Consider the following 17,147-nt stretch of genomic DNA (forward strand, 5'->3'; position numbering starts at 1 on the left):
ATAAGGTAAAATAATGGATAAGAACCACAAGGAGGATCTTCACATGTTAAGACCTTTCCAATCTCCTAGCATCTCCTCCCTCTGCTGAGTTTTCCCATTTTCTGGTCCTAAACACCATTCTTTCCCTTTCATTCCTCAAGTCCTCTAGCTTTGAATCCAGTAATTGTTAGGTTCACAATATTCCTTTCAATTTATCAAACTGATAGACAGAAATCAGGTGAAGATTTTTAAACAAATTTTATTGGAAGAATTTTGATACAATCATTTATTCTTTTTAAATACACCTGAAGTTAAAATATATACATGAATTTCTTCAAGTAGAAAAAAAAATGAAATATACATGATGGATTCGTTGTATTATATTTAGGCAAATCATAATTGCTCACTTTAGCACATCCAAACCAAATTACAAAACAGTCCTTGAAATTTGACATTCCAATCTAGAAATGTCTTGGTGCCATATCTTCATATAGGAATCAAATCCAAAGTCAAACTTGGCCATGTGATTAGAAACCATTAAAGACAGGGAGGTAAAGTGTTGTAGGGGTGTTTGGAATATATTGAGAAGGGATTTGGCAATTTTTAATTCACAGTATTTCCGATATTAAAGATCGATTCTGTTTATTGATCAAACTCAAGTGTTGTGGCAAAATATCACTTGGGAAGAAATATCACAGAATTTTTGCTGTTAGAGGAAGCAATGGGATTACTTGGCAAACTCCTGACAGGATACATCTAGTTCAAAACAGAATCTTCAATGAGGCTAACTGATACATGATATGTGATACCTAAACAAAATTCCAATATTAAAATTCAAAATAAAGCTTTTTTCTTTTTCACTAGTAAAAAGGGGAAATTTTACCATGGCAGCAGCAATTAAAAGATGAAAAATAAGAAATAGAGAGAAGCTCTACTAAAATTTGGTATTTAGAGGGGAAAAAGAGAAAAAAAAAACTGTTCTAGGAATATTTAAATCACTAAATGAATATATGTAGTGTTTTTTTTGTTTTTTGTTTTTTGTTTTTTTTTAGAAGCACCTTCAGGATATACCCCTGAAAGAGTTTTGGATAATAATGTATCTGGAGATAAATGAAACAAGGTATGTCATATATAGATCCTTAAAGTAATATGAATATGGCAATTTTCCATAGAAACCAAGGAGGCAATGTGGTTTCTCATTTGGCAATACATAATGTAAAAATTCAAGTGACCCAGCTTCCAGTCTCGGTTCTGCCAAATTTCTATCCCAAAACATGGATAACATCTCTTTATGTCTACTGTTCCTAGATTAAAATAGAGAGCAGCTCACAGGGCTCCTTGAAAAATAATGGCCAAAGTGGATACAAAGTCACTTATTTGTGCAAAAATGCCAAAGAAAAGCTGAGGTGTCTTCTGTAATAAAAAAATCACTCGTTTTATCTGTCCCTAACCATTACTTTTGTATCCACTACTACCTACAATATTTACTCACTAATCATTTACTGAGCATGTAAATGGAAGTTCATAATAAGTTTGGGGATAATGAGATAGATGATGAGACAAAGACATTCTTTTCTACAAACTTTCCAACATCATCAGAATTGCCAAGTACTAAATTTTCAAAGCCATGGGAAGAGTTCAAAATTCAATACTATTACTAAGCATAGACTGCTAATAATTATGAAAATAATTAAGATAATTTATGAAATTAATTAAGATTAAGATTATTATCTTAAAATAATTAAGATTTCTTCCTTGGAAAGGTGTCTATAAAATGTAATGTTATACATCCTCAGATCCCTCTCGAGCAGCACAAATTATTCTTGGAAGATAATTCCCTCAATAATTATGTTAACCTCGCTTAGCCAGGATGGATTCAGTTTCTCTTTACTTACAGACCGGCAAGGACTCTCTTCTGAGTCAGTCCCTTTTTTAAGCAACTTTGAGCATCAATAAAACTTTCTTTTGTAAAGGTTTTAAAAATTCTTAAAGGAGTTCTGATTATTCTTTTTAGTCTGCACAGTTTAAATTCAATGGCAAAGGTAGGAAATAAGCATGAGAGCACTGAATGCAGGAATGAGTTTAAGCAATGTATATGTAACAACTGCTACCCCATAATCGGTTTTGTCGTGGTAATTGTTCACTGATTTTATTGGAGAGTCTGTTCAAATCTGCTACAACCTCTCGTATCTTTTTACCACTGTAGAATGATATACATAAAACGGAGCCAGTCATCAAAAAAAGCTCTGGATTTAAAGTCAGTGCATTACCACTGGCTATCCCTCAGGCAAGTCATTTAAATTCTCCCACAACAGCTTCCTCATCTGTAAAATGCGGTGATGGTTATGAATTCCTTCCCCAGGGAGGGAATTTGAAAATGTTCCGTCAATCATAAAAGCATGCAAAATTTCTTTCTTTATTGAAATGTGAGGCTTTCAAATGTGACAACATGGAAAAGGCCATACAAAGACACAGAAATACTTAATAAAGGTTGAATCCCACCCTCTCCATATAATTTGTAGTTGGGAAATGGTTAAATACAAACCAAAGATGCCCTCATCAAAAAGACTCACATCCATTTGGCCTTTAAATATAATGATACTTCTCAGCAGATATCTTTTTTGATACATAATTTTTCACTGTAAGTAGTCTATCTCCATGGTAGAGATCTGGATCACTAAGGCTGCTGGTGGGTCATGTTTTGAGACAATCTTCTTCTATTAATAAAACTTTTAATGACTGTTCTCGAAAAATAAAATTTCTCTCTCTTTTTTTTTTGCCAAAGTTCTTGTGAACTGGAAAATGATTTCTGTTTTGAAGATGGTAACAGAAAGAAAAAAGTTCAATTTTATCAAGGTAATGCTTTTACGTTGAGAGTAAGCAATTTAATATTTGGGGTTCTGGTAAGACTTCAAAATTTCACCCTACTGAATTAAAAGACTTATTTTGTTCTCTATTTCATTTAATGCCCAATTTTGTGTGGTTCTGAGGATAAATGTTAAAAATCCAAAAACCTCCCCAGTAAGTGAAAACCGAAGTATCAAGACCGAAATGATATGACCTGTGGAATTAGCCTGGTTTCTAGAAAGTACCAGCTCACAGACTATAAACAAAATAAAGAAACTAAGCAATCCTTAAACTGGATTTTGCCTTGGGCAATTAACAGAAGAAGTCACTCATAAGTTAAAAGTATCCAAAGTACAGATGTCATCATATTTTAAAAATCAGGAACTGGTTTCATAAGAGTAAAAAAGTAAAAGAGTACAAAAATTATTTTCCATAAAGAATATTCTAAACCTCATAATGGAAGTATGGAAATAATATTCTGAACCTCATATTTATGAAAAATAAGACAATAAAACTCCATTATAAAGTGCCTTAATGTACCAAAAATGGAGGTCAGCTTTCCTTTATTTACAAATGCTTTTTCATCACATTTACAGAAAGGCAAATATTACACTGGAGAGGCAGCACAGTGGAATAGAAAGAACTTGACTTGGAGTCAGAAGACCTGGATTCTAGTCTTGGCTTTGCCACTAATTATCTCTGTGACCTTGAGTAAATGATAGCATTTCTGGGCTTCAATGTTCTCATCTGTAAAATGAGAGGTAGAATGAGACTGCTTTTAAGGACAGTCCCTTAGATGTAAAATTCTGTGTTCAGCAATGACATATTTTTGTTCTTAAATCCTAGCATTATATGAGGATGCCACCATATTAGTAATCTTTATAAAACTGATAATTCCATAGGTAAAAACATTACAGAACTCTGATCAACTGCATTTAGAGTCACCAATTGGGCTGCTTTACAAAGGTGCACAAGTCACAGTATTTTGGCTACTGGTGTCTACACGGAGTCTCTGAAGAATGCTGAAGCATCTGGAGACAAGGGACATTCTGATGTCACCAAACGTCTGCTGCTACTTGCTTATGCCTCCGCAGAAAACCGCTTGGCGTTGACAGGAATAGAGAGATACAGTTGAACTACGCACCGTCCTTCACAAAAGTGCACAGGGAGTCAGCAAAATAAAGCCAAACATATGGTAAGCCCTTTGAGTAATCTAGATTTCTAGAGAAATCTAGATAGTCTAGATTTTAAAACACAAAACTAATATAGGTGTATTTCTGTTTGGGGATGTTTACTAAGCAAGGTAAACTTTCCCAGAGCAAAACAAATTTGTTCTCCAGGGAATATTCTGATTTTTAAAATACAAGCAAAGTTATACTCAGAGACTCACTGCCTGCCTTCCCACCCACCCCGAGTTAACCTTAGAGACATCTCCCACCTATTACAACAATCAGGTAGCTTCTCAGTGAAATTATCTACTTTAGCAATAGGCCTGTGCCAAAAACACAGGTGAGACAGAATATTTGTTAGAATGAGAACAAAATTGCTTTTTCTCACACTGATTTGTCACTGCTGCACACACAGGTTTAAGGACATTTAATTAAAGCATAAATGTTAATGCCAACCTGCCAAATGATACAAGCTGGAAATCTCTTAAATAAGGTGCAAAATTAGAGTTCCATATCAGTCTAATAATCTGTATGCTCGATGCCTTATCAAAGAAAAAATACATATGCATGCACTTGTGTATTCAGAGTATAGTTAAACTGACGCATACTTTCACATGGAATGGAGGGCCTGATGAAAGGCAGAATTCGACCTTGAAAATGCACCGGTCAGGTATACAGGCCAGTGCAAATACTGTCTCCATATATGAACAATCAGTACAATTACATATAATACTAGCTTTTAAAGGCACACTTCCAAAATTCCCACCTTTATCTAGATCTGACATTTTCCACAATATGCCAAAACGCACAGAATATCCCAGGCTTGGTAGCGGATACAAACTTCCAAATGGCCATTTACATATATAATGAAAAAGCAGTACATTATCAGAACATTTCCTTTTATACTTTCCCTCCCCAAACTCTCAAGAACTGTTTTAGTTAAACACATTCTACTTCAGGAATTCTTAGCTTTAGAACTGCCTGGCAGTAAGTAAACATGTTTTGAAAATACTGCTTAATCTGCAAAAAGGAGACTGTCAACAGTTCATAGCAATCTGCAGCAGTTTGGGAAAGCATAAAGAAAGTAGTCCAGTTTTCCTAATACACTTTAGTTCATAAATTGTAGATCAGAAATAAGGAGAAAGATACTCTAAAACTAACACAAAATCAACAGCGATTTCTGCCCCATCAGTGAAAAAGTGCTTATTATTGGCCTACATTCTAAACAATCACATTTCCATCCTGCAGAGTTTTTCTCCCAAGAATTCTCAGTTTTTTTAAAGTTAAGAGGGAACACACATTGTGATAAAATGAAGAACAACGGGTAAATATCTCTCCAGATCAATATTTCTTCAAAAACACAGAGAATATTTGAGTGTTCAAGCACTTGCATCTCAAATCGCAATTTTATTTTTCAAATACACAAAAACCTAGAAATCAACTATTAACTTCTAAGACACCTGTTTTATCACAATTGATCTGTATCTTCAATAGTTCAAACTCAATAAAATGTTGCTTTTAGGATTTTTGAAAGCAACTGTATTTGTGCAATGCTTGCACAGGAAAACAAATTGTATGACTTGGCATTTGAAGAATGAAAAAACAAAGTTAACATTGTCACAACCATTTCTGCCTTCCCTCTACATTGTCTTTCATTAATAAAATCCATAGGGGCTCCTGGGTGGCTCAGTGGGTTAAGCGTCTGACTCTTGATTTCGGCTCAGGTCCTTGTCTCAGGGTTGTATGATAGAGCCTGGTGCCAGACTCCATGCTGGGCGTGGAGCCTGCTTAAGATTCTTTCTCTCCCTCTCCCTCTGCCCCCCACTAGAAAAAAAATAGAAAATAAAAAATAAAATAAAACCCATAAAAATAGCAAGGAGACACATAGGGAAGTTTTCACAGACACAGTAGCTTTCAGAGAAATTTGGGATTTAGCAGATGTTTTAAGTAAGTCAAAACCATCGTCTATATAACATGTGTTTGCAAAGTTTTGAAAACACAGTCCACAGAATAATGTGATAACTGAATTTGATTTAAAAAGCAAAATAACACCTATTTTTTGATGAGACAGAGTAGTAAGAGAAAAATTTTCATATATTTAAACCTAGGCTGGAAGTACACACAAACACAATCTGTTATACATCACTTAGAAGAGTCTTACTTTGTACAGATTATAGAATTATCCATTGGAAAAAACCATACACATGACCTTTGATGGTACATTTTTATGCTGGCAAATACATTTTCTGATACAAAGGCACTTTGAAAACCCAATATGGTTTGGTTCATAAGTTTGCAAGGTACAAACAATTTTACAAACATATGATTATACTGAAGAATGTCAACCATTGTGACATTACATATAAAACGATTTCCATTTTTTTTTTTTCAATAACACTAGTTTTGTGTAAATGAAAGCAGTGGTTTCCAGCAGCTTCAGTGAAGACTTTCCAGATGACCGGATGCCCAGCATCTGGATTTGTACTGGCTAGGATGATGACTGGGAGTGAGGGCATTTTTGAAATGGAAAACAAAAAAAACACCAGTAAACAAAAAATAACATTCTGGGACAAAACTACAAATGTCAGAAATCAAAATGGTTTGAAGGGAAGAGCACAAAAGACAAGACCAAAAGTCCAAGAGAGATCCTCTTAATTTTGCTCCCTTAGCTGTGCGCTCCTGGCCGAGCACAACTGCGGACACTACCTGGTCTGCTTGGCGCTGGGGAATTGTAGTGACGAGTTTTCTGTTTTAAAAAGCTAGCTACAACATTTTGAATTGTACAGTACCGGAAATATTAGGTCCCCAAGAAGGATAATTTCTTTTCATTTGTTACATGGCCGCAAAATCAATCTGTACATAAAGCTGTCTCACTCCAGCCTGAAAAGTTAAAAAAAAAAAAAAATCAGAAAATCAAACCAACCAATAGCAGCCTATACATTTTAGGAAAGTAACAGAAAACAAAAAAAATCTCATTTTTTTGAAAAAGGAAAGCATTATTTTTCTTTTCTGCCTCTGGAAAATAATTCTCCATTCTTCATCAGAAAGGGCCAGTCATTTTATCTTAGAAATAATTATATTCATAATTGCAAAAAGATCCTCCATTTACCTCTACAGAAGCCATGCTCTTGATTATAAACGGTGTCCAAGTGAAATCTGGAACAGTAAGGTTTACCCATCTACTGGTACTCTGCTAGCGAACAGCACAGTGCTTGCCTAACTGGCAATCATAAACTGATTCAGTCTCAATCTTCCTGTGACAGACGATGAGCAAACACTTAAGTAGGACCATCTGTTGGCTATTTAATTACATTCTAACGCCCCTCTTCAATTTTGGATATGAACCCGCTATTCAAGGACTGTTCTCAAAATTGCTCCCAGCTCTCCTATATTATCAATTGTTGTACATTTGCTGCCTACCATTCCTTTTCTCTATTCGCTCTTGAATGCATTTCAACTGAGCTTTTGCCACCCAGCACTTTGCAAAGCTGTTGGTCAAGGTCACCTCCAAGTTGCTTGGACCAGTGCTCACCTGCCCATCCTCTTAAGCATTTACTCTAATGGCAAGGACACAGGCACATACTCTTTCCTACTGAAACACTTCCCTCTCGCTGGGCTTTCAGAGAGACTCACTGGTGACCTTTTACCTCAATTATCAGTCTTCCTCAGTCTCCTTTGCTGGTTCTTCCTCCTACCCTTGAGCACTTAGCACTGAAATACTCAAAGGCTCAGTCCTCAGGTTCCTTCTTTTCCTCCATTTGTTCCCTAGCTGATCTCATCTAGTATCCAGACTTTTAGTACTATCTGCATGCTCACACCTCCCACACTTGTATTCCCCCACTGGGACCTACCTGCCATCTACTTCACAGTTCTACCTAGATGTCTGACTTCCTCCCTGAAAGCCTGGAGATCTTGTATATTCTATGGATCAGTGCCATCCTCAATGTTACAACCTAAAGATCTTTCTCTCAAACCCATTAGGAAAACCTGTTTGCATTACTTTCAAAGTAGCCCAATCCCAGAACCTGACCATTTTACATCACCTCCATGCTATGTTTACTGTCACTCACCTGTTACAACGTAATCTCTACATAACAAGGATTTTGTCTTTTTTTTTTTTTTTCCACTGCTGATTCCTAGTACCTCAAATAGTGCCTGGCCCATAGTAATTGATCAGTAAATGTTTACTGGATGAACAGAAATTCTACTAAATTCCCTTCAAACAAAAATAACTTTTAAAAATTAAAGCAGGGGCGCCTGGGTGGCTCAGTCGGTTAAAGCCTCTGCCTTCGACTCAGGTCATGATCTCAGGGTCCTGGCTCTCTGCTCAGCAGGGAGCCTGCTTCCTCCTCTCTCTGCCTGCCTCTCTGCCTACCAGTGATCTCTGTCAAATAAATAAATAAAATCTTTAAAAAAAATAAATAAAAATAAAAATTAAAGCATACAGTAGTTACAATAAGCATTTTCTTGCCAGTACCAAAGAATGAAAGGTAAATTAGAATATTAATGGAAAGGGAAAAAAATCAGAGTCCAGGATTAACACTACAGTAATTTCTAGCATGGCTTTTTTCCCTAGCATTCAAATAGGCGGACTCTGCACAACATGAATCAATGTGTGGGAGGAGCAGGAACTACTCAAATGGGATAAAAAGCTGAGTAGACCCTAGAAGTTTACCAGCACAGAAGAGGTTTTAGCTTTCTTGCCTCATTAAAAAAAAGTAATAAAAATGCAAAAAAAAGAGATAGTAGTAATAATAATAATAATAATGAAATAAAATTTAAAAATCCTTGTGTGGTCAAGTTAAAGCTCTGTAATTCAAAACTGCTTATTTGTTATTCAAATTTATGGAAACTACATTTAAGGGCAGCCTTTCCTTAAAGAGGCTTATGGCAGAAAAAAGACAGAACTTAATATCTGCATGATTCTGAGCTAAGATTTAAAATCAAACCTCAGTTTTTCTCATTTTAAAAGCATTGAACATACCAAGTTTACCTATCTTATAAAACTGTTCTATGTTCATCTAATATTTGACATGTATTTAATAAGCCCTTGTTACATCCTAGGACTGTATATGAATATATGAGAAAGGATTTCATATGCTATAAAAGGCTATTTAAATAAACTATTATGATTCGTTGTACGTATATCTGATTTACTCAACCTAGGCAGTCTCTGAAATAAGTAAGGAATTCTTCTGCAAAATTCTTCTATATCTAACCTTAAGAAAAAACTACTGCCCAAGTAAATTGGCTTAATTCCTTTTCTCCTTTTCTCTTTTAACAAAATTGTTAATGAAAGCAAAATGGGCAAAGTAAGTTGGTTTCCTATTACTACCCCTGCCACTTCCCTCAGCCCCAGCCTAACACAGTGAAGACGATAATAAGAAATGAGGTTAGCCCAAGGCAATAAAAAAAAGAGGAAAAACAAAGAGGCTAGGTAAATTGATCTTTGCATAATCATGAGTTAATTACTCAAGCTTGTATCTTTCCCCTGAGGGGCTACAGCTTTACATAAAAACTCAGTCTAACAGAAAAAGTCATTTTGCTTCATCCAGCTGTCCTGAGGGGGATGGCTTCAAGTTTTCTACCCTCCCATATTCTTTTCTTAATTTCCTTCAAGTAGAAAGAAAAGCAGAATTTCCAAAGAATCCTATAGTGAGTCACCTACTCCCTGAATGCAAACTAGGTTTTCTATACAGTTTATCCACACCATAAACACAAGACAAATACTCTAGCAGATCAAAACAGGGCTCCATTGCATCAAACACTACCGCTGGGATGGCACTGGGAGCTGGAGCCTGGTCTTTAAAAGCCTTGTCTTTAACAAGTGAAAACCATATAATATTGTGTCTTATATCACGAGAGTCATGTAAACCATGATTCAGTCAATACTTTTTTGAACAATTAAGACATTTTTAACACAATGCATTCCTAAGAAAATAAATGTGAACCTGGTGCCACAGACTTAGAATATCCTCATTATCAATATTCATTGTTGTGGAAAGGAAACAAATCAGGAGTAAAAAAAAAAAAAAAAAGAAAGAAAGAAAGAAAGAAACGAAAAAAACCACGCAGGAATATGGCTATAGAAAATTATTGGTTTGTCTGTATTCTCTACCAATTCCACAGAAACTTTATACTATCGTTTTCGACTGAACATATAACATTAATCTTTATCCCTTTAAAATGAAGTCTTGAATACTGCCTTCGTCCTCCATGTGAAACCTAAATCATCTCAGAATTAGTGAAACAGTGAGTGAATATGATGAAACTGTAAGTCATGAGCAGTAACTTGGGCCTGGGTTCCTTTTTCTATAACTACAAATAGCAGCACCTGTTCTGCAGGAGGCTGGGGCGAGGCGTTAAGCAGCTGTCGAAGCGCCTGGCGCGTGGTGGGCTCTCAATGAAGGCCCGGCTGCTGTTGCCGCTGCTGTTTCTGCTCTCTACCAACCAACCAATGAGGGCTTAAACCTTGTGGATTAATTAAAAACAACGAACCTAGGGGCCTGTTGGCCTCCCATCCCATGGCTGTTTACTCCAACCTCCTCAGGAGGTTAGGTTCTGGTGGGCATCAAGCACACAGGACGAAGAAAATGGAAAACTGGCTAAGAAGAAGTTGCAGAGTTGGCAAGCAGAACTGACACTTAGGATAGCTGAAAACCTTCTACAGACAGGCAAACAAACAAAGGGTGGAAGACTAGCTAGCCCCTAGGAGAGGGGTAAGTAGCTTCTCCCACTCGCTGCCCTTTCCCTCCAACAGACAGGAGGAGGCTGGGCGGGGTCAGTAGTCAGGCAGGAAGGGATCAAGAGCATGGAGGCTGGTGAGGTTCCTGAAACTCGGGGAACTCCCATTTGAGCATGGGAGGAGGCTTTCTGGTTCCTTCCTGGGTATCAGTGTGAACTTCTATTTTGAGGCTAGAGACTAGGGCACCAAAAGCTGAAGCAGGAATCAGGGGGTTCAGGACTTAACATGCACAACAGAAATAGGCAGAAGAGGAGAAAAGATGAGGAAATCACAATAGAAGTTCTATCAGGGGGGCGCCTGGGTGGCTCAGATGGTTAAGCAGCTGCCTTTGGCTCAGGTCATGATCCCAGAGTCCTGGGATCAAGCCCTGCATCAGGCTCCCTGTTTGGTGGGGAGCCTGCTTCTCCCTCTCCTTCTACTGCTTCCCTTGCTTGTACTCTCTCTTTGTGTCAAATAAATAAATAAGATCTTTAAAAAAAAAGTTCTATCAGGGAGCAAAGTAGATAGCATGTTTTAGGTTTGTCTTCTGTGCTTTGTGGAACTGAAGAGGGCACAAGCATATTCTAGATTTTTCTTCCAACATTATTTCTAACAAAATACTATATTAAAAAATTAAGATGGTATCAGCAAGTTTAAAAGACACATAAAATGTTAAACTGCCTTCTTAATCTTCTTGTTCATATACTAAATACAAAAAAATATCTATTTCATCAATTCCCAAAGGATAACTCCTTTTTAAAGAGTTAGTGCAGGGGAGAATGGAAGAGAGCTTTTTCTATGTCAACAGAAAACCTCGTAGTTCAAAAACTGGATTATCCCTTACCTAATAATCCTTAAGGAATCTAAGTTCACCAAGTCACTTATTTTACTCTCTAGTAATGCACAGCTTTAGCTGGCCATTAAAGATTTATACCAGGGAAAATGAGAATAAAACCATGTGTAATATACAGTTCTAAAATAGTCATGCAGCTTAGAGTTTTATCAACAGAAAAGAAAGCTGTAATTCTCAAACTGATGGTGGTTTTTTCAGTTTAAAGTTGTCTTCACAGATATTTTAACAAGAACAACTTTTTTAACCAAAACTATCATTTAAATTCTGATTTAAGATCACTTATAAGGGTGCCTGGGTAGCTCAGTTGGTTAATCATCTGCCTTCAGCTCACGTCAGGATCCCAGGGTCCTGGGATCGAGTCCTGAATCGCACTCCTTTCTCAGTGGGGAGCCTGCTTCTCTCTCTGCCTGCTGTTCCCCCTGCTTATGGTCTCTCTTTGTGTCAAATAAATAAAATCTTAAAAAAAAAAAGAAGATCAGTTATAAGAAAGACACCTGAAAATGTTATAAAACCAAGAAGTAGGGGCGCCTGGGTGGCTCAGTGGGTTAAAGCCTCTGCCTTCGGCTAAGGTCTCAGGGTCCTGGGATCAAGCCCCGAATCAGGCTCTCTGCTCAGCAGGCAGCCCGCTTCCCCCTCTCTCTCTGCCAGCCTCTGCCTACTTGTGATCTCTCTCTTTCTGTCAAATGGATAGGTAAAATCTTAAAAAACAGCAGCAACAACAACAACAACAACAACCAAAAAGTATTAACTTATTACTGAGGAAATCCTTCTTTTAGTCTTTTGGAACTTCAATTCTGCATATGTTGGAACTAAAACAATGATCACTAAGCAATTTGAAAATAATGAAAGGTATGGAATATAAGTTATTCGTAGGGTGATTCCTCTCCCCTCTGGAAAAAATGTGTTGAACCATCTACACTGCAAGGTCCTGCTCTGCAAGGAATGAAATAGAGTGGGCTTGACTCTGGTTGATGAAAGGGTTGAAAATATTTTTCAGAGCTTAAAAATTTCAAAACCCCAATAGAGTTTCCAAAACCAAAGAAGCAGCTGAATAAACTTTCAGCTTCAGCCATTTTAAAAGCCAGGATGTCTAAGGTTTCCAGAAGAAGCCTCCTCCACCTACTGCAGTTGCGACTTCAGCAGTTCCCAAGCCCGTACACAGCTGCTTGCGCATTTCTAAACCTAGAAACAGCATTCCTTTTCAGAGAGAAAACCATGACCAAGTGCCCAAGTCTTAGGAGAGTACTGCGGCATGTCCTAGAGGTCAACAGAAGCTCACACTAAGGAGGGCGGAAGGACTAGGAGACAGGGGAAAGGAGAGAGCGATGATCTAGAAATGACAGTGAAAAAGCAAGGTTATTGCAGCCACATTCTCTTTTTGCCTCTAAAACTCTCCTGTTTTGAGATGTAAGAAGGATTCAGACATACTGTGCAGGTCTTGCATGCCTCATTACGACATGACAGTCATACAGACTTGGGAGTGTCTGTTAAAGAGACCTAGTTCTTAAAATTCTGGAGTAAGCGGTACAGCATACCGCTTTCCAGTAGACTAAGTCTTGCTGTTGCCTACATAAAGTTATTTCATTATTTATCCACAAAGGAACATAACCATACACTTCTCATTATTAGAGACGAGAAATCATTTAATTTATGCTAAGATCCTGAATTTAAACTGCATATTATGTTCTGTTTTCCATGTCTGAAGATACAATGTGTCTGTTTCTCTTCCTCTCGTCCTTCCCCCCCACCCGCCTTCTTTCCCTGTGTGTGTGTGTGTGTGTGTGTGTGTGTGTGTGTGTGTGTGTGTCTATTTCTATATATCATTACCACCTTTCCTGCTGTGGTTAAACAGACCAATGGGAACGCAACCATATTTTTTCATACTTAGCACATGTAAAAATGGTGTTGGTCAAATACAGTTTGAAGAATTTGTTTATTCAACAAATTTTTTATACACATACATTTTTCTTAAGCATTGAGAATGCAAAATCATGACGTTTGGAAGAAACCTGCAGATAAATATGTGTATCATAAAATGAAGTTATGCAGCTTAGAGGGGTCTTTAGGCTTCAGAGAGAAAGTAACAACTAAATTGGGCCTTTACGTTAGAGGAGGATCTTTGTCCCACACAGAAAAGTAAACAGTCTACAGGGGTATGAGGTATATAGGAATGAATAGCAGGAGGCTTGAAAAGTTAAGGGGCCATGCTAGAAAGTTTGGGTTTAATCCTGGTGACAATGAGGAACCTCCAGTTTTGTTTTTTTAACTTATTTTGAAAAAATAAAATCAACTATCTTTAATATTTTGCCACTTTTGGTTTATTTCTCTATATTTATTTATAATCTTTGTACTTCTGTTGAAACATTTGAAATTAGACATCCTGATCCTTTGCCACTAACTCCTTCATGGATCTGGTAAGAATGGGGACATTCTTCGATAACCACAATCCATTATCACATCCAAGAAATCTAACACCTGCACAATTATTATGAACTATTATGCAGTCCATATTCAAATTTCCCAATTACCCAATAATTTCCTCTGTGCCTGTTTTTTTTTCCTCCAATCTAAGATTCAGTTAAGGATAAGACACTGCATTTAATTGTGAAGTCTCCTCTAATCTAGCATAACCCCCCACTATTCTTCCCCTCTTTTCATGACCCTGACACTTGGTAAGAATCTAGGCTAACAGTCTTGTATAAGTTTCTACAAGCTGGGTTTCTCTGGTGGTTTGCTACTGATTAGATTCACATTAACCATTTCCGGCAGAAGTACCACACACTCTCACTGCATCACACCAGGAGGCACAGGCCAGTTTTTAAGCACACATTTTTAAGGCATGGAAACAGTTCCTCATTAGATCTACGTGTTAGATAATTTTGGCAGCAGTGTCAACATCCAGATTTTCACCACATATTTCCAGCAAACTAGAATGAAAAAAGAATTTGTATTCTCTCACTCTCTCCTTAGATGTTCTTGACATGATGTTCTTATTCTCCCAACAGATACCTAGATGATTATCAGTCACATGACTATGTCAACTTCAGACAGCATAACCATCAAGTAAAGGGATTTTGCTGTAAGCTATACATTAATTTATGATTCCAAATACAATAGCATATAAAACTTTTAAATCACACAGAACTATGGGTTTGCTATCACACAAAAATGATAACATAGTCTACTTTTAGCTGAAGCCACTGACAAGGCATTATTCTTATTCCAAATGTTATTTTAGTTCTCGGCTTTAAACAGCATTTAACATGTCTTATAAGGAGTATACAGTAAAGGAGAATCTACTTTTTCTTAAAGGAATTCCAATCAGTATACTGACAGAACAAGACTATCTTCCTTAAGAGTATTAGCTAAAATAAGAACTCCCAATTTTGACTGTACGGTTGAAAGAAAGTACTGTTGTTATGTTTCCTCATAGTATTTGTGTGTGTGTGTGTGTACGTGTAGTTATATACATATATATTTAACATGCTAAGTAGTAAATATTTCTTAAACTAGCAGATAAGATAAATTCAAAGAGTTTTAAGAGTTAGTGAAAAAGTCATACCTGAGTAAAAATATTATGTGTTTGGCTTAAAATCCACCTGGCATCAGCATCAGGGGCTACTACTAATTTCAAGGTCCCAACATAAACATCGGAACATAAGGTCCAGAAATGCTGTTCTTGTAAACTGTAAACTCCTTGCAACTGCTGCACCTGGAACAGAGAGGGCAGATATTAACACTGCAATCAAACATAAGGGCCCCCTTGTTTTATTAGCTATGCTGTTTTAATATTTTTATTAGTCAACAGTTCAGTAAACTGCTATTTAGATTATTATCTGTAATACTGTTAGTATGCAAAATATCAGTAAACATGGATTCTATTCTCTAGTTCAAAGGAGGAGTCAGAGATTATTTGAATTAGTTAACAAATACTTATTGAGTACTCTTTATGTGCCATGGCAGGTGTTTGGGAAATGTGAATGATCACATGCCAAAATTTGCAGGGCACAGCTGAGAGAACACCTAGACAGAAATTTACACTTTCAAGTACATTGATCAGAAAACAAGTATAAACTCATTTGCATTTAGAAACTAGAAGAACAACAACAAAGTAAACTCGAGGAAATCGTAAGGAAGGAAATAAAGGACAGAAATTAATGGTCCAGAGACTTAGGAACTATTAGAAATCATAATATCAAAAAACTAGTTCTTTGAAAGATAACTGAAAATAGAGAAGTCAGTGTTTCTCAAAAAAGGCAGATTTAGGACAGGATGGTTCTTCCCTGTGTCAGAAACTATGGGACCCTTTGTATCTCCAAGCCCCCAAGGAGCTAAATGCCAACATACACTTTTCCCTGTATTGTGTTACAACAAAAAGGAGAAGGACGTCTCTCAGTTTTTCCAATGGCTCCTTAAGGTTTCCACAGCCTAAGGCTGACAACCACTGGCAAGACAAACTTTGATGGAGGTTTAAAAACAAAACAGAGGGATTCCTGAAGAAATTAAAAATAGGGCTTCCCTATGACCCTGCAATTGCACTGCTGGGTATTTACCCCAAAGATACAGATGTAGTGAAAAGAAGGGCCATTTGTACCCCAATGTTTATTGCAGCAATGGCTACGGTCGCCAAACTGTGGAAAGAACCAAGATGCCCTTCAACGGATGAATGGATAAGGAAGATGTGGTCCATATACACAATGGAGTATTATACCTCCATCAGAAAGGACGAATACCCAACTTTTGTAGCAACATGGACGGGACTGGAAGAAATTATGCTGAGCGAAATAAGTCAAGCAGAGAGAGTCAAGTATCATATGGTCTCACTTATTTGTGGAGCATAACAAAGAACATGGAGGACATGGGGAGATGGAGAGGAGAGGGAGTTGAGGGAAACTGGAAGGGGAGATGAACCATGAGAGACTATGGACTCTGAAAAACAACCAGAGGGTTATGAAGGGGCAGCGGGGGGGTGGGGGGGGAGGTTGAGGAACCAGGTGGTGGGTAATAGGGAGGGCACGTACTGCATGGAGCACTGGGTGTGATGCCAAATCAATGAACACTGTTATACTGTAAATAAACAAATAAAAATAAATAAATAAAAAACAAAGAAAAAAGAAAAAAAAAAAGAAAAAAAAAAAAACAAAACAGAGGGATGCCGGGGTGGCCCACTCGGTTAAGCGGCTGCCTTCGGCTCAGGTCATGATCCCAGCGTCCTGGGATCAAGTCCCATATCGGGCTCCTTGCTTTGTGGGGAGCCTGCTTCTCCCTCTGCCTGCCTGTACTCTCTCTAGCTCTCTGACAAATAAATAAATAAAATCTTAAAAAAATAAAATAAAATAAAACCAAAACAGAAAAACAGAATGAAAAAATAAAACTACAACCACTTTTAAAAACCATAAAAGGGAATACTAGATGAATGTGTAGCTTGTGAATATACAGAGTACTGTCACTAAGTGGAATCCAAACACTTCTCACCATCTCTCTGTTATCAGCATAACTGACATTATCTTTAGTGTGAATTATTATAATAGTAGAAGTGTAAGAATATGGTATTATAATAACTGGTCATTCTGGC

General features: G+C 37.2%; 1 protein-coding gene across 2 annotated transcripts in view; it reads right to left on the reverse strand.

Annotated features, from left to right (window-relative positions):
• Window positions 1-441: 441 nt before the first annotated feature.
• SLC30A7 (solute carrier family 30 member 7) overlaps window positions 442-17,147 on the reverse strand; it is a 90,054-nt gene continuing 73,348 nt past the window's right edge. Inside the window, exons 10-12 of one of the 2 annotated variants that reach the window (XM_046016709.1) lie at window positions 15,135-15,284; window positions 6,785-6,875; window positions 442-3,573 (exon numbers count right to left, since the gene is read on the reverse strand). In XM_046016709.1, coding sequence (XP_045872665.1) covers window positions 6,828-6,875; window positions 15,135-15,284 — 198 coding nt within the window. In that variant the 3' untranslated portion in view covers window positions 442-3,573; window positions 6,785-6,827. Of the gene's footprint in view, window positions 6,876-15,134; window positions 15,285-17,147 lie in introns of both variants that reach the window. The other variant, XM_046016702.1, reaches the window with a different exon arrangement.

Source organism: Meles meles, chromosome 1 (genome assembly GCF_922984935.1).
Source record: "Meles meles chromosome 1, mMelMel3.1 paternal haplotype, whole genome shotgun sequence".
Lineage (NCBI taxonomy): Eukaryota > Metazoa > Chordata > Mammalia > Carnivora > Mustelidae > Meles > Meles meles.